General features: G+C 42.6%; 1 protein-coding gene across 2 annotated transcripts; it reads right to left on the bottom strand.

The window, feature by feature from the left end:
• Positions 1-692: 692 nt before the first annotated feature.
• LOC126990634 (titin-like) lies at positions 693-3,532 on the bottom strand. Of its 2 annotated transcripts, none has more exons than XM_050849319.1 (2): positions 1,587-3,532; positions 693-1,496 (listed from the first exon to the last, which is right to left on the bottom strand). In XM_050849319.1, exons 1-2 carry the CDS (start codon positions 3,489-3,491, stop codon positions 861-863), a joined length of 2,541 nt encoding a protein of 846 aa, XP_050705276.1. In that variant the 5' UTR covers positions 3,492-3,532; the 3' UTR covers positions 693-860. The 2 variants fall into 2 exon arrangements, with proteins under 2 accessions (XP_050705276.1, XP_050705277.1); XM_050849320.1 differs by having other exon boundaries at positions 1,647-3,532.
• Positions 3,533-22,972: the final 19,440 nt, after the last annotated feature.

Raw genomic sequence — 22,972 nt, 5'->3', positions numbered from 1 at the left:
GAATATCCAAGAGCCAAGATAAATATATTCTTCAAACAATGGCCAAGAAAGTAAACAGAATGACACAAGAAGAGGAAAAGGAAATATATATTCAATCAGAGAAAATTCAATAATAAGATATCTATATTATCTTAGGACGACGCAAAAAGTAAAAATAAGAAGAAACAAGAAAACAAGACTAGAAAACGAGAAAAGAAAAAAAGAAAATAAGGAGGAGGAGGAGGAGGAGGAATCGTTAGGTTTGATGAGATAAGCATAGAAAGAAAAAAGCTAATGTCTCGTCATCTCTCTCTCTCTCTCTCTCTCTCTCTCTCTCTCTCTCTCTCTCTCTCTCTCTCTCTCTCTCTCTCTCTCTCTCTCTCTCTCTCTCTCTCTCTCTCTGTCTTATTTTATATATAATTCTCTCTCTCTCTCTCTCTCTCTCTCTCTCTCTCTCTCTCTCTCTCTCTCTCTCTCTCTCTCTCCTCTTCGTGCTTCTCCTCCTCCTCCTCCTCCTCCTTTATTTACTCTCTTATTTATATTATATTTTTCATTTTTCTTTCTTATTTTAAATCGTTCTCTTCCCCCTCCCTCCTCCTCCTCCCCTTCTACTCCTATCTCAAAAAGAGTTGCTTCAGTCTGTTGGAAAGAGCTTACACCGGGTTTCCATAGGGACGCAAAGTGTAAGTGTTTATACTACAATGTACACCATAGTAAGATAGATAGATAAGAAAAGACAAGAAAATATGGAACACTTTCTTAGGGATCCCATCGCAAGCAGCTGGGTGTTGAGGGGACATTTTGGTGGTGGTGGCTGTCGGTTTGGTGGAGAGTGGCAGCCTGTTCCCTCACACTGGTTACAGCTTCTCCTGCTACTGTCTCTACCCCGCTGCCTTGTGTTCCTTGCTTAATTCTTCCCGTACGGCGCGGGCCACCTTCTTCATTATTCTTTTCAGTTGTTTCTTCGCCACTTTTCCATTCCTTCTTGTGTTGGCGTCCTTGTCCATCACGGGTATGATCGAGACTGTCCGTTCACGGACTATTCTCTCTTGTATGGTGATGATAAACTTCAATTCAGTTTTGTCCGTTTCTTCATCTCCAGTAACTTGATTTTCCTGATTTTCTGTAGCATCTTCGTAAGAAACAACCTTCCGTTGATTGACAACTTTTTCTTCTGTTACGGAAGGAGTAATCTTTTCAATAACTGTCTCATTTCTCACAGCGGGAACCTTTTCCTCTGTTACAACAGGGACTTCTTCTTTCTCTTTAGAAACAGTGACAATCTCTTCTGTAACCGAAGGGGCAGCCTGTTCAGTACCCTTCTTTTTTATCACAACAGGAACTTTTCCTTCTGTCGCCGTAGGGGCAGCCTGTTCAATAGCCCTTTCTTGTGGGGCAACCCTTTCAATAACCCTTTCTTGTGGAACATTCTGTTCAGTAACCCTTTCTTGTGGGGCATTCTGTTCAAAATCCCTTTCTTGTGGGGCAACCCTTTCAATAACCCTTTCTTGTGGGGCCTGCTGATCAATAACCCTTTCTTGTGGGGCATTCTGTTCAATAACCCTTTCTTGTGGGGCATTCTGTTCAATAACCCTTTCTTGTGGGACATTCTGTTCAATAACCCTTTCTTGTGGGGCATTCTGTTCAATAACCCTTTCTTGTGGGACATTCTGTTCAATAACCCTTTCTTGTGGGGCATTCTGTTCAATAACCCTTTCTTGTGGGACATTCTGTTCAATAACCCTTTCTTGTGGGACATTCTGTTCAATAACCCTTTCTTGTGGGGCATTCTGTTCAATAACCCTTTCTTGTGGGACATTCTGTTCAATAACCCTTTCTTGTGGGACAGACTGTTCAATAACCCTTTCTTGTGGGGCATTCTGCTCAATAACCCTTTCTTGTGTCACAACAGGAACTTTTTCTTCTGTCGTCGAAGGGGCAACTTTTTCAACAACCTCCTGTTGAAGGAATACCGGAACTTTTCCTTCTGTCACCGAGGGGATAATCATTTCAATAACCTTCTTCTCCTCTGCCGCGAGAGGAAGTTCTGCTTGCTCCTTAGAGACACTTACGATCTCCTGTGTCACCGAAGGGGCAGCCTGCTCAACAACCTTCTCCTTTGTCACAACGGGGAGTTTTTCTTCCGTCACCGAGGGCACAACCTTTTCAAAAACTTTCTCTTCTTTAACAACGTGGACTTTTCCTTCCGTCACCGTAGAGGGAATCTTTTCAGCAACGGTCTGATTTGTCACAACGGGGACCTTTTCTGCTACCACCGAAAGGGTAACGGGTTTAACAGCTCGAGTCACAACGGAGTCTTTTCCTTCTCCCACCGAGGGCACATCCTTTCTAACAACCTTCGCCGGCGTCACAGCAGGGACTGTCTTTTCAACGACTTTACCGTCCTGAGTGATAGGCGTAGTATTTGTTTCTTCAGCCTTTGCTTTTTCTTCCTTCATCTTGTTTTTCACGTCATCAACTTGGTGTTTCAAGTCATCAATTGTTTCATTAAGATGTTTTTCGTTACGAGCCTCTTTGATGTCGCTATTACACACATTCTTTTCGACTTCTTTTTTAATTACAGTTTCTTTCTCGACATCTTTTCCATCACTCTTCTCTGTAATATTCTTCTTCTCCACAGATGTCACTTTCGTGCTTTCCTGTGAAGGTAGAAGTTCTTCTTTCTCTTTCACAACAATTTCATTCCTTATATTGCTGGGCAGAATCTCATTTCTTTGCTCTGTTCGTTCTGCCTTCTGAAGTCCATCATCCTTCTCTGTAACATTCCTCTCCTCCACAGATGTCACTTTCGTGCTTTCCTGTGAAGGTAGAAGATCTTCTTTCTCTTTCACAACAACATCATTCGTTATATTGCTGGGCAGAATCTCCTTTCTTTGCTCTGTTCGTTCTGCCTCATGAAGTCCATCATCCTTCTCTGTAACATTCATCTCCTCCACAGATGTCACTTTCGTACTATCCTGTGAAGGTAGAAGTTCTTCCTTCTCTTTCACAACAACTTCATTCGTTATATTGCTGGGCACAATCTCTTTTCTTTGCTCTGTTCGTTTTGATTCGGTTTTCACTGTTTCACTCTCGGTCACAGATTTTTCACCCAGTTGTTTACCGTCCTCATCTACATCAATCGTGGTTTCCGAAGTCTTTGATACAGTTCCGTTGGGTTTTACGTCAATTTCTGTCGTCTTCTCAACAACTGTCTTTTTTCCGGTTTCTTGCCCCGTTTCATCGGTATTATTAAAGACTTTCCTTTCTATCGTCTTAATGGTGTCGTTAAAGGCTATTCCTGAGCTGGTCATCATTGGATCAGTCATCTTCGGTGGTTCTTTAAGTTGTCCCTCGTAAAGAACACGGTATTCTTCGATAGCGGCTCTCACCGCTGCTGCACACGAGGAGTCAACCTCCGGGAACACCTTCAGCCCCGGTACCCCGGAGCTCTCCACCTGAGTCCCGGCCACCAGCACTACGAAGACCGTCCAAACAAAGAAGAAGTTCATGTTTACTGAATGAAAGTTTATGAAATTAAGAAGAGTTACGGTTTTGTCACAGAAAACCAATCTGGGATTGAGAACAGAATGGCCTCCGGAACACAGACCGGGCATGGAAAATAATCCTCTCGGGTCTTCCTCCGTTATAGGAACACACACGACGGGGAATTGGGATGTAAAGTCTGGTGTGTGTGTGTGTGTGTGTGTGTGTGTGTGTGTGTGTGTGTGTGTGTGTGTGTGTGTGTGTGTGTGTGTGTGTGTGTGTGTGTGTGTGTGTGTGTCTGAAACATCGGAGGAAGACTGAGACTAGAGGCTGGGTAGAATACCTGTAGAAAGGAAGGAAAGGACGGGATATGTCCTCAAAGTGTAAGGGAGGGTGACAACTCTTGGATAGACTACCCAGAGAAAGGAAAAAAAAGGTAATAGTCCGAAGAGAAAGGAAGAAGTCCCTTTTAGTCGCCTTTTACGACACGTAGGGAATACGGTGGCAGAGGAGGAGGAGGAGGAGGAGGAGGAGGAGGAGGAAGAGGAGGAGGAGGAGGAGGAGGGAAGATAATGACACTGAATAACAATATTAACCTTTTTATTTTATTTACATCATTTATCCTCTTCGTAGTTCCTGACCTGTCACCTCTAACACACACACACACACACACACACACACAAAGAGAGGGAGAGAGAGAGAGAAGGAAAGGTTAACGATACAGCATTTCCTGGGATAAACGAGGAAGCGAGCTAAACAAAGACGGTTAAAAATACATAGAATAATGGAACATGATAAAAATGGGATGAATGAATGAAGGATTACGAGCCGGATTAAATCACTGCCGAGCATCAATATATATATATATATATATATATATATAGAGAGAGAGAGAGAGAGAGAGAGAGAGAGAGAGAGTGTGTGTGTGTGTATGTAGGTATGCATGTATGTATGTATGTATGTGTGTGTGTGTGTGTGTGTGTGTGTGTGTGTGTGTGTGTGTGTGTGTGTGTGTGTGTGTGTGTGTGTGTGTGTGTCATCGTGCACCCAATATATTCATTTCAATGCTTTCAATGAAATGCCGAGAGCGGCGCCCATAATAGGGAGCCTTTCATCAGGGTCCATCCACGACAGCAATTAGCGAAGACCCACGAGGGACAGAGGACCATATTATACACCTGGGCTAAAGGGACGCACCGGGGGAGACAGGTAAAGGGAGGGACGGTCAGGGAGGGAGACGGAGAGGGCAACAAAAGGGTGATGAAGAGGGGGAGGGAAGGGAAGGGTAGGGAAAGAATACAGGCTTGGGGTGGGTGGTAGACGCAGCAGGCGGCAAGAAGGAGGGGAAGTGATGGGAGACACTGCGGTAGACAGGTAGAGGGGAGGGAGGGTACGGGGTGGAGGATGGAGACAAAGAGAGTGAGAAGAGGCAGAAGGAGGGATGGGAAGGGAGAGTGAAGAGTAGGGAAAGAACACCGGTGAGAGGGTGCGATGACAGGGAGGCAACCAAAGAGAAGATATAAATAGAAGAACGGGACATGAAGAAGAGAGAGGAAGGGAAATGGAGTAAAGGAAATAAGAGATGGGAGAGGACAGAAGCAGAAATGGTAGACAGGGTTGGCAAGGAGGACGATGAGGCAAAAAAAAAAAGAATTATAGGGAAGGGAAAGGAGTAAAATGGAAGAAGAAATGGAAGAGTAGGGGAGGAAAGGGACGGGACAGAAGCAGAAATGGTAGACAGGGTTGGCAAGGAGGACGATGAGGCAAAAAAAAATAATAATTATAGGGAAGGGAAAGGAGTAAAATGGAAGAAGAAATGGAAGAGTAGGGGAAGAAAGGGACGGGACAGAAGCAGAAATGGTAGACAGGGTTGACAAGGAAGACAATGAAAGGCAAAAAATTAAATAAACGAAGGATAGAGAAGGAAAAGGAATGAAATGGAAGAAGAAATGGAAGAGAAGGGAAGGAAAGGGTAGGAATGGGCCAGGACGGTAAGGGACGAGAAAGTTATGGAAGGGAAGGTAGAAAAAATCACGAAAATGGAAGGGAAACTTAGGAAAATAATTGGCATGGAAGGAAGAGGAAGGAAAGGGGATGGAACGCAAGGTAACATCACGGAATCGCAGGAGGAGGATAGAAGTGGTAAGGAAGAGGATGAGACGTGATGGAAAGTAAAGTACAGAGATGAAAAGAAAAAGGAAAGGAAAAAAAGGAATGATGAACCGATTTAAGCTAAGTGAGAGGCAGTATAAAAAAAAAGGAAAACTAGATGCGAAGAGGTGGAATAAGAAAACTGGAACGAGGATGACCAGAGGGAAGTAAAGCGAAGAGAAGGAAAACAAATATATTAATAATAAAATAAAAATTAAAATGGAAGGCTACGTGGATGAGAGCCTATGAACGCAATGAAAACGAGGAAGATAGGAGCAGGAGGGAGCGGGATATGAAGGAATCCGGCGACTGGGAAATATCGAAGTGAAAGCAGAGAGGTAATGCAGCGAGGGAGAGGAAAATAAAGGAAGGGGAACGAACGAGAGGGCGATGATAGAGGAGAGGGCTGAAACGATGCTGAGAGGGAGGAGGGAACAAAAGGAGAGGAAGAATGTGCATGATACGAAAAAAATACATGGAGGTTAAACTTTTACTCAGAGATAGATACAAGTAGATAGATAAACGTAAATGGATAGAGAATTAGAGACTATTGATATATAAAAAATGAACTGTAAGAAATAAGTTGTGGAAAAAGATCGCCATTTCCTTTTGTTCATTTGCTTTAGATTCTCTTTTTTTCTTTTTCTTATTTTATATGAACCCGTGAAGGAAGGTTTTGGTACCAGAAAAAAGGCTTGTGAAGTAAATAGATCGAAGAAAATATATTACCTCTTATAAAGGAAGCTTGTTTATTTGATATGAAAGGTTAAGAAATCTTCAGGGGAATGCATTACTGTTTGTTTTGATATTTTACGAGTATGTGATATATTTGCGTGTTTCCTACTTCCCATTCTCTCTTTTTATCATCGTCTTTCACTTCTTCCTTCTTCCCTTCCTCCTTCTCCATCATCATCTTTTTCCTTCTCCTCCTCCTCCTCCTCCTCCTTCCCCTACTCTTCATTCACTCCCCATCCTCACACCGTTTCAACTTCCCAATATCAGTTTTTATCAGAATTTAACTTCCTCCACCTACCCATTCCTCATCCTCCAGCATCATTTTTCCTTCTCCTCCTCCTCCTTCCCTCCTCTTCCTTCTCTTCCCATCCCCACACCATTTCAACTTCCCAATACCTGTTTTTATCAGTCTTTCACTTCCTCCTTCTTCACCTTCCTACTCCTCCTCCTCCATCATCATCTTTTTTCCTTCTCCTCCTCCTACTCCTTCCTCTCCTCTTCATCACCTTCCCATCCTTACGTCTCTTTCACTCTTTTTCTTCCTCTCTTTCTCCTTCATCATCATCTTTTTCCTCCTCCTCCTTCCACTCCTTTTCATTCCCTCCCCATCCTAACGTCTCCTCCACCACACCTTTCTCCTTCCCTCTTTCTCTTCGCTACACTTCTCCTTCGCCCTCGTCAATAATTAAGAAGAAGACGCCGAGGGGTTTCGTAACAACCCGCGCCACTTCCTCCCCTCCTATCCTCTGCCCCCTTCCCAACCCTCCTCTCCTATTTTCCTCCCCCGCCTCCTCATCTTCCCAGCCTCCTTCCCCCCCTCCCCCCCTCCCACAGTGCATCAACCATCATCAATTCCCCTTCCCTCTTTCCTTACCCTTCTCCGTTCCCTGCTCCTTTTTTCTTCTTTCCTTTTCTTCCCTTCTACGCTATGTAACTATGCGAGCTGAGTTTTCACACCCATTTATTAACTTATCCTATTTTTTCACTATTATCTATGTTATTTTCTTTATTGCTACCTGATTTTTTTTTTATAATTCAATTGTCTTCGCTTTTTATATCTAACATTTGCTTTCTCTCCTTATTGTTTTCAAGCTGACTAATTTACTTACTCCAATACTTTCACTTATGTTCTTACTGCTCGCAATGTTGTTTATTTTTTTGCTACGTTTTTCATATGTTTGTCTTCTCATTCCTCCATCTAACATCCACTTACTCCTCCTTCTACATTCCTACTTATTTAACTACGATCTTACTTTCTTTTTGCTAACTTTTCTTTCTATACTTTTTATGTCCTTCCTCTGCTTATGCTTGTATACTTGCTTTTGTCATCCCCTACTTAGGTTACTTTAAAGCATGTCCTATTTGCTGGTATCGCTATGGTCTTAAGTAACCCATCTATTGTTTATATTCTTACATGTTCCTAATTTCTCGATCTTATGATTTTAAAGCCTTCCTAACTCCTTGCTACTCGTCATTAATTTTACTCTCTTTGTACAATTCTAAAATCCGTTTTCTCAATTAATTCTTTCCCATCCATTATATTTTGGTCATATTTTCACCTCCGTTGCTTTAGGTTATTCCTCCCTTTTATCAGAGTTCGTTGTATTTCCTCCCTTCCATACCATTCTTTCCCTCCCGGTCGCTTCCCACTCTCAGTTCTATTCTACCTTTTCGCAGCCCTAACCCTTTTATTTGGTATCTCCTCACCACGGCCAGTCTTCAGGGCCTCACCTTCGCTCCCTCCCTTTGTTTTCTGTCCCATTTCATTACACCAAACAGCACTTACAGCTCCGGGAGGGTACTGTTGAATGTGTGTGTGTGTGTGTATATGTGTGTGTGTGTGTGTGTGTGTGTGTGTGTGTGTGTGTGTGTGTGTGTGTGTGTGTGTGTGTGTGTGTGTGTGTGTGTGTGTGTGTGTGTGTGTGTGTGTGTGTGTGTGTGTGTGTGTGTGTGTGTGTGCGAGCAACGACCCGTCACTGCACACACACACACACACACACACACACACACACACACACACTTAGAGGTCCCCCTTACATTCATCCCCATACGAGAAAGAAAACGAAAAAGTCAACCAGAAAAAAACACATCAAAGCTGAAACTCTTTAGGGCAAATATATATCCAAGAAAAACAGTTGACATAAAACCACAATCAATAGAAAAATTATATTCGTTGAAGGGAGCAGAGAAGGGACGTGGTGGGATAGTAGGAGGAATGAGGCAATATTCTTCCTCCTCCTCCTCCTCCTCCTCTAGGGGTACCGAAATGACCCGCTTAACAACCTGTGATCTGGGCCATTAAAGGGAAAGTCTCAGAGGAGGAGGAGGAGGAGGAGGAGGAGGAGGAGGAAGATTGAAAAAGAAGGTATAAGGAAGTAGTTCAAGTATTGGAGACAAGAACAAATGGAGGAAATAATGTGAAAAGAGAGAGAGAGAGAGAGAGAGAGAGAGAGAGATTTACATAGATTTACATAGATTTACATAGAAAATCAGACCACACAGACACCATGGTCCAGACTTGGTGGTCTGTCCTTAAACCTAAGTGATTTTACATTAATCAGGAGACTCCAAAACGTTGCACTTCTACTCTAGTTGATATTAAGTTGAAGGAAGTGACGGTCGAGCTTATTTTTGAAGGAGTCAATCGTGTTACACTGGACCACTGATGGTGGAAGCTTATTCCATTCTCGCACTACAACGTTGGTGAAGAAAAATTTTGTGCAGTCTGAACTTACTTGTCTACATCTGAGTTTTACGCCATTGTTCCTCGTGCGCAGACTGTCATCGATCATAAACAATGTTGATCTGTCTACATTCGTGAAACCATTAAGTATTTTAAAACATTCGATCAGTTTTCCTCGGAGGCGACGTTTCTCAAGAGAGAACATGTTAAGGGTAGAAAGCCTTTCTTCGTAGGATTTGTTGCGCAAGGAAGGGATCATTTTCGTTGCCCGACGCTGAACACCTTCTAATTTAGCAATATCCTTTGCATGGTGGGGAGACCAAAACTGTACCGCATATTCCAAGTGGGGTCTGACTAAACTGTTGTAGAGCGGGAGTATTACATCTTTATTCTTAAATACAAAGTTTCTTTTAATGAAGCCCAACATTCTGTTCGCTGTATTTGCTGCATCGATGCATTGCTGTGAGAATTTGAGGTTTGACGCGATTTTGACCCCCAAGTCTTTGACGCTTTGAACGCTTTTGAGTTTAACGCCGCACATTTCGTATTCGAGCTTCTTATTCCTCGTTCCAACTTGAAGGACCTGGCACTTGTCTACGTTAAAGGGCATCTCCCATCTATCCGACCAAGCTGAAATTTTGTGCAAATCCTCTTGGAGGCTTTGCCTGTCTTCGTCAGTGAGAACCGAGTTACCAATCTTTGTGTCGTCTGCAAATTTACTAATGCGGTTATTGAGTCCAACATCCACGTCGTTGATGTAAATAATGAAGAGCACTGGGCCAAGGACCGAGCCCTGAGGGACGCCACTAGTGACAGGCGCCCACTCTGAGTTAAATCCGTCAATCACTACTCTTTGTTGTCTGTTGCTCAACCAATTCGCGATCCATTGGTTTACTTGACCGTCAATACCTTTAATTTGTAAAGTAATTTATGATGCGGGACTTTATCAAACGCTTTCTGGAAATCAAGATAGACTATGTCCAGTGATTTGGTTACGTCATAAACAGTGAAGAGGTCGTTATAAAAGGTTAATAGGTTTGATAGGCAGGATCTTTTGTTTCGGAAGCCATGTTGTGAGTCCCCAATCAATGAGTGGCTTTCAAGGTAACTCACAATTTTGTCTCTAATTATGCCCTCAAGTAGCTTACCTACAACCGAAGTTAGACTAATGGGCCTGTAATTACCTGGTACTTTTTGTCTCCTTTCTTGAAAATCGGTGTCACGTTAGCCTTTTCCAATCTGAAAAGACGATGCCTTGTCGCAAGGACATATTGAATACGGTTGTGAGGAGGAGAGTATTTCGCTCTTCGTTTCTTTCAGCAGAGTTGGATATACTTTGTCAGGTCAGGACTTTTATTTGTTTTAAGTGAATGGAGAGCTTTAAGGACTTCATCGGTTGTTATTTCAAAATTAGGCAATGCATGCTCGAGATTTACAATAGTACTGGTGTTGGTGGTAGCGAGAGGAAGACTGTTAGTATTAAACACCGAGGAAAAGTAATTGGTTAAGAGGGTGGCAAGGGGTTGGCAGTCAGTCACTAGTGCACCGTCGCTGTTTGGTACAGGTCCAAGCCCACTTTTGATCGCCTTTCTGTTGTTTATGTAACTGAAGAAAGATTTCGTATTATTTTTACAGTTGGCTGCAATATTTTATTCATATCTACGCTTTGCCTGACCTACTAGTCTTTTTACTCGTCGACTTGCATCATTATAAAGTCTAATGTTCTCTGGCGTGCTTTGTTCTTTCTTTAACCTGTAAAACAATTTTCTCTCATTGACTGATTGTTTAATTTCGCTATTAAACCACGGTGGGCTTTTATTAGTGTTAATTCGCTTCTCGCACAAGGGGACGAATGTGTTCTGCTGAGTGAGTAAGTGATTTTTAAAGGCTTAGCCAGGCTTCCTCTACGTTGCCGTCATCTGATAGTTGTATTTCTGTTAGTTTTGTCAGATTTCTACGAAGTTAGCTCTTTTGAAATTGGGCACCTTTACTTTATTTTCAGTCACTGATGATTGAGCTTTAATGTCGACGCGCACTAATTTATGATCGCAAGAACCGAGGTGTTCTCCTACCGTGACACTACTGACAAGGTTATCTTGGGTCGTTATAACAAGGTCGAGTATATTATTTTGTCGAGTTGGCTCAGAAACCATTTGGCTTAGATAATTTTCTTCTAGAAATTCGATCATTCTATGTGACTCGCCTTCTGTACCTGACAGTGTCCTTGATCGATATGGGGAGGTTAAAGTCTCCTAATATCAGTGAGTCGCTGTTATTAAGTGACTGCCTTAAGACGCTGTACATTTCAAGGTCGTCATCGAGTGATTGCCCGGGAGGTCTGTAGGTGACAGATATATTTAAATTGACTTTTGCAATGTTTACTCGCACGCACAAATGTTCAACGTTACTGTTTCCCGGTGTTTTGTCAGTGGGTTGCAAATAGCTTTTGACATAAAGGGCGACGCCACCGCCTCTACGGTTTACACGATCTTTGTTGAAGAGTCTTTAGCCATCTATGTTGTATTCGGAACTTAAATCAATATTTGTGGTGTCGATAAATGTTTCGGTTATAGCAATTATGTCAAACTTTTCTGTTAAAGCAAGACATCTCAGTTCATCAAATTTGTTTCTTAGGCTACACGCATTGAAACTAAGGATTTTTAAGTTATCTAGAGGCTTGGTAATAGAGGTGGTGGTACTTGCGGGATCACGGTTACAGGTTTGTTGCGATGAGAGAGAGAGAGAGAATGATGAATATAGATTGAAGGAGTGAATAAATAAATGAACAAAAGAATGAAAGAATTAAGGCATAGGAACGAAGGGAGGAGAAAGAAATACATGAGAGAGATTAAGGAATGCGTGACTGAATGAATGAATAAAAAACCAAAATCCAGTGAGTAGCCTCCTTTTTTTTCATATTTGTTTCCTTTTTTTTATGCCCTTGAGCTGACTCCTTTGCTGTAAAAAAACAAACAAAAAAAAACAAGTACGCAAATGAAGATAAAAGACACAATGAATGATAAATATAGAAGACGAATCAAAACAACTTACAGAAAACATGACTGCATCCTTAACAACCTTCCTCCCTCCCCCAACACACACGGAGATGAAATGACCTTCCTAGAGTCAAATAAACCAGACTAGAGACCAAACATCAAGAGAACCTCCCCCATCCCATCCATAACCACAACCGCATTCCTACACCACCAGCCCCTTTCCCATCACCACAGAACACTTGCCCATTACTCATCCCAGCCTCCCCCCCCACACATAGGTATTAGCAGCCGTCCCATCACCCATGTACCCCAAAGTCATCCATAAGTCCCCTACACTCCCACTCAGCCTTAAGCACAGCCCACTACACTTCCTTCACCCAAATCACATCCCACAGGTACATATGAGCATTCACCACCGTCAGCCCTTCGCCAGACACAACAGGAAAAGTCTCCCGTTCCTCTGCCCGGCAACCACACATGTTCACGACCAAACAGCCCCTTCCTCTTCTTTATCCCCATTCTCACCCCTTTTCGTCTCCCTCTTCTCCTCCTTCTATATACAAACAATGACCCCCTCTCCTCTGTTACTAATACCTCCTTACTTCTCCTTCTTCCCTCCTCTACACCCCCACTCTTCTAAACAAAACCTCCCCTCACTTCCCTTCTGCACACCGACAAAGACGCCCACTTCTTCCTTCCTCCCCCCTCGCCTTCGTTACCAATGCCTTCCTCAAACTCCCCCTCCCCCGCCACCCCGACCTCCTCCCACCTGCTTCAGACAGTGAGGATCGAGGCCAGGACAACTCATAAATTTATCGTCCCGTCGTTGAAAGCGCAGGCGTTTTGCGTTGACTCCCTCGTTGTGTCGCTTGCACGGATACACGATTACTTTTGTGCGTGTGTGTGTGTGTGTGTGTGTGTGTGTGTGTGTGTGTGATAATACTGCTAATACACTATACATATCGTCAGTCACTACTGCCACACACATGACTTCATTTACCCCTGCCAACCAACACACATGACTATTTACCACTGTCACTACATAACATTTCATTCGCCGCTGTCAATTCACATAACCTCATTTACCATCACCAACATAGACAACTTCATCTATCTGATCCACGCACACAACCTTCAATTAACTCACCTCTACAGCGTACAGTTCATTATCCGCTGACATTAATTCACTTCAGAGCAAATTCCAATCAGGCATCAACCGGCCTCCACCAAGCAGCCCTCTATGTTTCCTGGCGACCTTGTAGTATACATCTGTTTGCATCCCATCAGTAGCGTTAAAAGATGTAGATTGTCAACAGGAAGGAGGTGGTATGGAAAGCTTACCTGTAAAGATAAAAACAAGCTAGGAAGGATTGTTAAAAAGGCAGGAAAACTAGGTGCATAGACCATATCACAAGATAATCTTTATCAGACAGGTACAAAGAAACAAGTAGACAGGATTATGAAAGATATAACTCATCCGCTACATAATTGCTATACATATCTAAGATCTGGTAGAAGGTTAGCTCTGCCCATACAGCGTACTGACAGGTACAGAAAGTCATTTGTACCTAAAAGCATTCTTCTCTTTAACCACCTATCATCACTATAACTTTTAGGTGTAAGTAGTCATAATAACTGTATATGATAGTTTGTGATAAAAGTAGAAATAACTTATTACTGCATGTATACGATTTTATATGAATAGCCCAAAGAACGTTTTAGTAATGTTTTAATGTTTTAAATGCTTTTTGCTTCAATGATTTTATTTATTTATAATGTACAAATAACTACTAGGGAGCTCTTAAGTCAAAATGAATTTCATTTTGTATACAAAATTTAATGTATCAGAATTTGACGAATAAAGTATCTATCTATCTATCTATCTATCTATCTATACATATAGGCCACAGTCGCTCCACTCGTAGTCCTGCGCGGCCCAGGGCAGACGGTGCTCGGCCTCCCGCCATGCCTTCTCCCCATGAGTCGGTTGATTAATGGGCACCTGGCGAGCCGGGAGACGCTTGAGGAAGGTAATCTTGGGCTGCCCGGCGCTTCTGTTCGATGTAACGTGTGTGCTGCCTATCAGAGGGAGGTGGAGGGTTTAGAGGAAAGGGGGGAGGGAGAGGGGAAGAGGAAGGGAGGGAGGAGAGGGCGAGGAAGCGGAAGAGGAAGGGAAAGAGAGGTGGAAGAGAAAGGAAGAGGGAGGAAGAGGAAGGAAGAGGGAGAAAGAGGACGGGAGAGGGAGAGGAAAGGGAACGAGAGGGAGGGAGAGGGAGGAAGAGGAAAGGAGAGGGAGAAAGAGGAAGGGAGAGAGAGAGAAAGAGGATAGGAAAGGGAGGAATAGAAAAGGAGAGGAAGGAAGAGGAAAGTAGATAGATAGATAGATAGGAAGATACAGACAAACACACAGACAGACAAACATACAGACTGGGTTGGTTATGTATTTACTGCGGCCCTGATGATTATAATGAGTAGAAGTTGTGATGATACATATTTTTATTTTTAAGGAGAGTCAAAAGGGGAAAAAAATATACCTACAAAATACTACTAAAACACAGGACAGGTTAAATTCGAAAGGTTCCTTGATACTCCCATTTGAAAGACGTTTAATTCGCAAAAAAAGAACTATAGACGAAAGGAGACAGTTCCAAAATACACCGGTGAAAGGGATAAAAGAGAGAACATGCCAGTTAACTCTTGCATAAGGGATTGGGACACCACACGGATGAGCTAGAGGGGCGGAAGCATGCAGTTAGGAAGTTCAGAGGAGCAATTAGCATGATAACAGTGATAATAGAGAGGAAGGAAAGCAACATTGCGGGGTAAATTGAAGGGGTGGAAGGCAGTCATTAAGAGGAGGGGAGTTGATTGGGCCATGACGATGTTAGTGCTAGAAATTAAGCTGATGGTGATGGTGGTGATGATAGAAACTAGATAGATAGATAGAAGGTGGTGATGGTGAAGATGATTGTGGTGATGATGAAGGTAATAGTGAATGGTGAAGTGCTGGTGGTGATGATAATGGCAGTGTTTTTAGTGTTCGATGTTGAAGCAGTGATGTTGATTATAAATAGCCATGGTAGTGATGATGATGATGGTGGTGGTAATTTTGGATGGTGATAATAATAATGAAGAGGGTGGTGAGATAGTGTTATTAGTGTTAGATGTTGAAGTATTGATCCTGATTACGAGTAGCCATAGTGGTGATGGTGATGGTGATGGTGATGGTGATTTTGGATGGTGATAATAATAATGATGAGGGTGTTGAGATAGTGTCATTAGTGTTAGATGATGAAGTTTTTATGCTGATTACGAGTAGCCATAGTGGTGATGGTGATGGTGGTGATGGTGATGGTAATTCTGGATGGTGGTGATAATGACGGAGGTGGTGAGATAGTGTTTATATTGTTAGATGATGAAGTTTTGATGCTGATTACGAGTAGCCATAGTGGTGATGGTGATGGTGGTGATGGTAGTTTGGGTGGTGGTAATAATGATGGAGGTGATGGTGGCGGTTCTGGGACTTGCTAATGAAGGAAAGCGGGTCATCCCAGCGTGTGCATGGCGAAGCGTAATGACATGAACCACTGATGCATTCCTTCATTAATGAGCGGCGGGGGTGTCCTAACGCTTCATTACGCTTAGGGAAGGTTGTGAAGGTGGTGGTGGTGTGGGTGGTGGTGGTAGTTGAGGTTGTATAAGTGATGTATGGAGTCAAACGAACCTACATCACACAACTGTACTATCTCTTTTTTTTTACAGTAAACGAAGCAGCTCAAGGGCAAAAATAAATTAGACAAAAAAGCCTGTTAATCACTGACCCTATATAAGAAAGTATAGATGATAACGTAGTAGATAAAGAAGAAAAAAAGGAATACCATGATAAGGTGAATGAATGGAATGATAAAAAAGTACAAAGAGAAGAAAAAGATTAAAAAAAACGTGTTCTATGATAAGGTGAATAAATGGAACGAAAAAAAAGAGTAGATGAAGTAGAAAAGGAATGTTAATGAGAATGGAGTGGTATCAACTTCAGTGCAGATACAAATAAAAGAAATAAAGGAGGGAATAAGAAGAGCATAATTATGTCAATTTTGCCACTTCTATGTTTTAATTGACGCTTTGTCCGCCAAAAACTGAGAGGGTATGTTTAGTTATTGCTTCTTCTTATGCAAATACCATCTCTCTCTCTCTCTCTCTCTCTCTCTCTCTCTCTCTCTCTCTCTCTCTCTCTCTCTCTCTCTCTCTCTCTCTCTCTCTCTCTCTCTCTCTCTCTCTCTCTCTCTCTCTCTCTCTCTCTCTCTCTCTCTCTCTCTCTCTCTCTCTCTCTCTCTCTCTCTCTCTCTCTCTCTCTCTCTCTCTCTCTCTCTCTCTCTCTATCCATCTATCTATCTTCCAAATTACCCTCCCTTGCATAGCCCTTCGCGTAATTAAAAACTTCTCCTTCCTTCAGACGCACGAGCCACCAAACGTCCCCTTCCATCCCTCTTTCTGCCCGCACCGAAGGGGAGGAAAGGGATGAGAAGAGGGACACCTACTGACGGAGGCGCTGAAGGAGGACACAGTCGACTCCACGTGACTCAGCAACCACGCATATTAAAGGTCAGATCCAGTTTCGTTCTTGGTTGATTATGTGACTTCCTCTTAAGTGTCTGTCTCTGGTAAGGAATGTTAGTGAGGGATAGTAGAGAGAATGAACCAGCTGTTGGAAGGGTGATATGGAATAGGGGGATGAAGGGAGAGAACGGAAGTAAGAAGGAATGATGAGTTAAATGAGAATGGAAGATATTATACACGGATTATAAAAGGGACGGAAAGCAAGCTAGAAATGGCGTTATGAGGCAAGGGAAAGCGGAAGAAGTAGTAAAATAGGAGAGATGGGATGATAAGGGTTAAGTACATGTATTTTGTAGGTTAGGAAAGGTTGGTGAAAGAAAACATCGTATAGTAATAGATTAAGAGGCAAGGGAAGGCGGAAGAGAGGTAGTAAAATAGGAGAGATGGGATGATAAGAGTTAAGTACATGTATTTTGTAGCTTATGAAAGATTGGTGGAAGAAAACATTGTAGTCATAGAGGTCTGAGTTCACGAGTAAGGGATGTGAGGTTATTTGAAAAGAGAAATGAAGTAATAGTAAAAGAGAGGTCAAAGAGGGATGGAAGGAAAATATATACACGTGGAATGGAGTGAATATGCGAGCTGTAAGGAGAAGTATGGAGAATAGGGGAAAGGGAAAAAAAAGCGAAGGGAAACAGAAGAAGCAGAAGAACAAGTGAGCGGAAGGAAATATAAGTGAATGAGAGAAAGAGAGGGAGAGGGAAAGCATTGTGGAAGACACTAATAGAAGGTAATTAAGAGAGAAAGAAGGAGAGGAGGAGATAAAGGTATCTTAATTAAAGTCTCCTTCATTTATGTTGGCCTAACGGAGGTAATTGAATGTCTCTCTCTCTCTCTCTCTCTCTCTCTCTCTCTCTCTCTCTCTCTCTCTCTCTCTCTCTCTCTCTCTCTCTCTCTCTCTCTCTCTCTCTCTCTCTCTCTCTCTCTCTCTCTCTCTCTCTCTCTCTCTCTCTCTCTCTCTCTCTCTCTCTCTCTCTCTCTCTCTCTCTCTCTCTCTCTGTCTCCGTCTATCTATCTATCTATTTATCTATCTATCTGATTTTATGATATACTTTCACATACTTATAAATATCGAAAATCACTACTTAACCTTCCAACCGTATTTTCGATTAATTTGACATCAGCGAGTTTTAATTGGGTGAAATTTATCAGGTGGAGAAAGAGAAGGAAGAGAGAGGAAGGAGGTGGAGGAGGAGGAGAGTGAAGAAAATAAATGGTTGGGGGAGGGTCCGGGAAGGGAAGGGAAGGGAAGGGAAGGGAAGGGAAGGCGGAGTGCAGTTTAAGTTGGACAAATGAGGAGGTGCTGGAGTTGAAATATAGGAAGAGGAGGAGGAGCTAGAGAGGAATTAGCAGAGAAAGGAAATAATAGTAATGGGATGAAAATTGTAAAAGGAAAAGAGAGAGAGAGAGAGAGAGAGAGAGAGAGAGAGAGAGAGAGAGAGAGAGAGAGAGAGAGAGAGAGAGGTAGTTTACTTTTCATCACGGCATTCACCTTTTAACATGGTTGACACACACACACACACACACACACACACACACACACACACACACACACACATTCTTCCCCATCCCTCTTTCTCCCCTCTCTCTTTCACCCCTCTCTCTTTCTGACCCCCTCTCTCTCTTTCTCACCCGTTTCCCCCTGCTTTCTCACCCTCATCCCCCTCTTTCTTCTCCCCTCCCCCTCTTCCTCCCCCCATCCCCTCCCCCTCTTCCTCCCCCCTTCCCATCCCCCTCCCCCCTCGTCTCCACACAGCAGTTTATACATATCCCGGCTGCTCATTATCATTAATACGCAGCCTTGAGTCGGGTCTAATGGCCTCGCATCACAGCCAATTAATTAGGCGGCACAGCTGAAGACAAGTCCCGGACGATAGGCCTTTGTGTCCGCTGCTGCTCCGTCCTCTATTTTACATGTTGTTTTCTTTTATAATATTCCGTTTTTAATCCGAGTTTGTTTTTTCCTAGCGCCACCCGAGAGTTCTTTTCCGCCTGGGTACGTGTGGGAGGGGGATGGGGGGGGGTGTAAGGGTATGTGTTTGTGGAGGGGGAGGAGGGGGTGTCCTTGTTTTCATCTTATCTCATGTAGTTCTCCTCATGATGATGTGCAAAGGCAATAGATTTATAGAGGGAAGAATAAGTAGTGGATAAAAATAATATAAAGGAAGTGAACAGTAGATGCAAAATAAATAAGCAGATGAATATAGAGTGATCGTAAAAAGTGGATAGAAAATATTGTTGATTAAAGTATTATTATGAGAGAATATTTTAATTAACGATTAGAAAAGAAATTATATATATAGCGCAATACAGTTGACAGAATGACGAGATAAAAGATAAATTAATTCGTAAAGGAAACGGTTTGAATTTTAATGAAGGAGGGAGAAAAAAAATAAGGTTGATTAATCAGAGAAATGGAAGGGAAGCAGATGAATAAAAGAATAGAGAATCGTAAAGAGAAAAAGGAAATTAGGTCAATAAAATATGCAAGTTGAAGGAAATGGATAAGGAAACAGAAACAAGAGAATAAATATAGAAATGAAGAAGGGGTAGAGAAATAAGTTTAGCTGCGGTTAAGAAAAAAAATGGAAAAAGGTGAAATTAGATAAAAGAAGAGAAGGAGGAAGACAAGGAGGAATGGAGGACGAAGAAGAGGTGGAGGAGGAGGAGGAGGAGGAGGAGGGGAAATGCGTGTGTTGTGTAGTAGAAGGATAAAAAAAAACTTTGCTGAAGGGTCTTGGATGACATCAAACTAACCCCTCCCTCACCTCCCTTTCTCTCCTCCTCCCCACTCTTCCCTCCCCACTCTCTCTCTCCCCCAAGTCTCCGTTCTCCCCCCTTCCCCTACTCCGTCGACCCCTAACCCGTCTCAACCCCGCCTAATCCATCCCAACTCTTTCCTAATCCCTTCCCTGCACCTTCCCCCTCCGTCCCCTCTCTGTCCTCCCTCCACCCCAAGGCTTCTCCCTGACCCATATTGTCTCTACTCAAACTCTCCCAAACTCCTTCTCTCCTTCGTCCTGAGTCCTTCCTCCTCCTTCCGTCCTCCTTCCCCCTGCTCCCTCTATCATCGTCCTCCTTTCTTCCTCCTCCAGTCCTCTCAAGGTGATCTGCGGTAATATATTTTTACTCTAGTATTGCCTGTTTTAAATGCGTTGAATGTGTGTTAATTTTTTCATAACCAGTTTTTCTCTGCGTCCCAGTGAATGTTTTTTTTGCTACGGTAATGGAAGAAAGAAAAGAAAAGAAATACCGTCAATATCCTGAGCTTGCAGAGAAAATATGAGCTGCATAAAAGAAATTCGACTTCATGTTTATATTTGGCTTGGCACTTGTTAATAAAATGCCAAATAATAGTGCTGAGATTAAATTACACGATCGAATGAAAATTAATACACTAAATTAGGTGACTTGGACTACGTTTCCCATCCTTCATTAGCAGGCTTGGATGGCAGGCCTTTCTAACACCAGCAGCAACGACGGGTAACTTGTCTCTCCATACTATTTTTGTTTATTGTTTATGGTTGATCAGGTCAATTATAAGGTGCGTTACTCTGGTCATTGTTAATATATAGGTTAATTAGATGACCCACACCTCTGATAATATAAGTAATGGCGGGTAACTTCTCTCCATTGTTGTTGTTTTTTTCTTTAGTAGTTATGGTTCAACAAGTGCACCAGAAAGCTATTTACTCACCCTAAAAGGAGCAGCAAATAGATAAATGAGTATATTAATTTCGTCACTCTTGTCAGTATAGAAAGACCAGTTAATGACCTAGTATACTCTTTAATGCGTCCTTGTTTGAATTATCTTGCGTCGTCTTTGTCTGCCTGTTTAATTATTGCTTTCCTGCTTTCGTATTGTTGTTTTCTTTTGGGCAGGATTCGCTTCTTGTGTTTCGTTATGTGCTATTTTGCTTTTCTTCCTTTCTCCCGTCTCGCTGGCTTTGTATCATCAGGCGGGGTTTTGCTATTCCCTCAAGGTTTATACTCAGCAGGAGCGTCTGTCTGTATGTCTGTCTGTCTGTAAAGGAGGCAGCTCAAGGGCAAAAATAAATAAGCAAAAAGCCCACTAACCACAGCTCCTAGAAAAAAAATAGAAATGAATGTCTGTCTGTCTGTCTATCCGTCTGTTTGTCTGTTGTTTCCTTCTTGCATCATCTGAAAGATATATTATGTGTGTGTCTGCGTCTGAGAAAGGGCAAAGTAAGGCTCAGTAAGGCTCAGTAAGACCAAACAAATGAATCGGCTTTGTGTTTACGAAAGGCATTTGTTATTTTATTTCTATTTTAGGCCAAATTAGTGTGAGTGGAAGGAAGATCTTCTTACCTCCGGGGCATTTGTCGGCAGCATTCACGTAATACACCCTTTTTTAGACGAGGGAGAAGAGAGATTGAGGAGAACGGAGAGAAGAAATAGAGAAAGACGAGAGAGAGAAGAAAGGTGGGCAGGAAGAGATGGATGAGAGAGGAGTGAAGAGAAATGGATGAGAAAGGAAAGCTGAGAGATGGAGAAAAGAGAGAGAAGAGAAGAGACCGATGTGAGATGAAAGAAGAGATATAGAAAAGAGAGGAGAGGAGAGAGATGAAGGTGAGGAGAGACAGCCCCCCCCCCAATGGCCCAGGTACCCGTCATATCGCTCTGTTTCTCTATTGTTTCCTGTGAGCAAATATGAAGAGAAGATATACAAACATTTTTCCAACTGGCCGTGCTGATTCATTACCCGGGAATTATTTGCAACGGCGAAAATATATGCGGCTCCATGAAACTTATTATTATTATTATTAGCAAACGTATTATCCTGGAAAACGAAAACAAAACAAATGCGACGATTGAGCGTGTGCAAATTTTGGGGGATATTTTTTTAATTTTTTTATTAATATAACAGATGGAGGTGGACATTCATATGCTTTGGATGAATGTTCCTTTTCTTCATAACTTTCTTTTCTCCTGTGCTTTCTCATGGTGATAAGAAAAAACCCTCGGTAATATGAGACAGGCAAAAATACGGCAATAAAAAATAAATGAAAAAGTCCCGCCAATATCCTGTGCGTGCAAAGAAAATGGGAGTTGTCTTACATATAAATGCCAACCGTAGGGCGAAGTAGGTCTCGGTGCTCCCTCATGGAATGTTTAATAGTTGCATTGAGAGAGACGCTAGAGTAGAGAAGAAAGGTGGATGAGAAGAGATGGATGAGAGACGATCGAAGAGAAATGGATGAGAGAGGAGAGAAGAGATGGATGGGAGAGAAGAGAAGAGATGGATGAGAGAGAAGGGAAGAGAAATGGATGAGCGAGGAGAAAAGAGAAATGGATGAGGAAGGAAATAGCAGAGAGATGGGAAGAAAGTACACGATCAAAGATAAAATAAATTCACTAAACAAACTTCCTTCTACTAAAGACTTCCTGGCCACGTCTTTCTTCATTCACAAACAGGGTCATTAATAACCAAAGAAACAATCAAAGACATATTTTTCTGCTCCATTTGATGATTAAGAGCAATTATTTTAAGTGACGCATCTTCACCTAAGTAATTAATCACTTTCGCATTTACCTGACAAGACCACTCAATTAATAACGAGAGAAATTACTAAGGGCGTTCCAGCTAGTAAGTTTTCTTTGTCATTCTGCTTATTGATGAGGACGTGGCTGAGTGGTTAGCGTGCCGTCGCCAAGACTAGGCAGACACACACACACACACACACACACACACACACACACACACACACACACACACACACACACACACCCCCACCCCATCCTATGCCTGCCTCAAAGAACCTCCATCCACCACCACCACGCCCCCATCCTCCCCCCATCACCACCACCCTCACACAAAGAAGAAGAATGAGGTAAAGGACAACAGCAGTCACAACCAGAAACGACACGCTCTTCAATACATCCTCGAAAAAAAGAATCACACAGAATAATACTCTGAATGAAATCCTGTATAACCAATGGCAAGTAATTAAAGGGAGGCCGCCCTGAATACGGCATCTCTCTCTCTCTCTCTCTCTCTCTCTCTCTCTCTCTCTCTCTCTCTCTCTCTCTCTCTCTCTCTCTCTCCTCCATTCAGGGACAACAAATCAATAGGAGGCAAATAACAAAAGATTACTTGATTAGCGGACCGATGCAGGGGAACAGAGGAAGGGAGGAGCAGGCAAACAGGAGGCAGGCAGAGTGAGAGACAGGTAGTTAGGTTGGCAGGTAGATGGGTTGATATATTGGTAGGTTGTTGAGGTGATTGTGGTGGTACTAGTGGTGGTGGTTGTAGTGGTGGTGATGTTAGTGATGGTGATATGGAAAAAATATATTGAGAGAGAGA

Source organism: Eriocheir sinensis, unplaced genomic scaffold, assembly GCF_024679095.1.
Source record: "Eriocheir sinensis breed Jianghai 21 unplaced genomic scaffold, ASM2467909v1 Scaffold183, whole genome shotgun sequence".
Taxonomy (NCBI): Eukaryota; Metazoa; Arthropoda; class Malacostraca; order Decapoda; family Varunidae; genus Eriocheir; species Eriocheir sinensis.
Note: the sequence above shows the minus strand (reverse complement) of the source record. Positions and strands in the feature narration are given on the sequence as shown.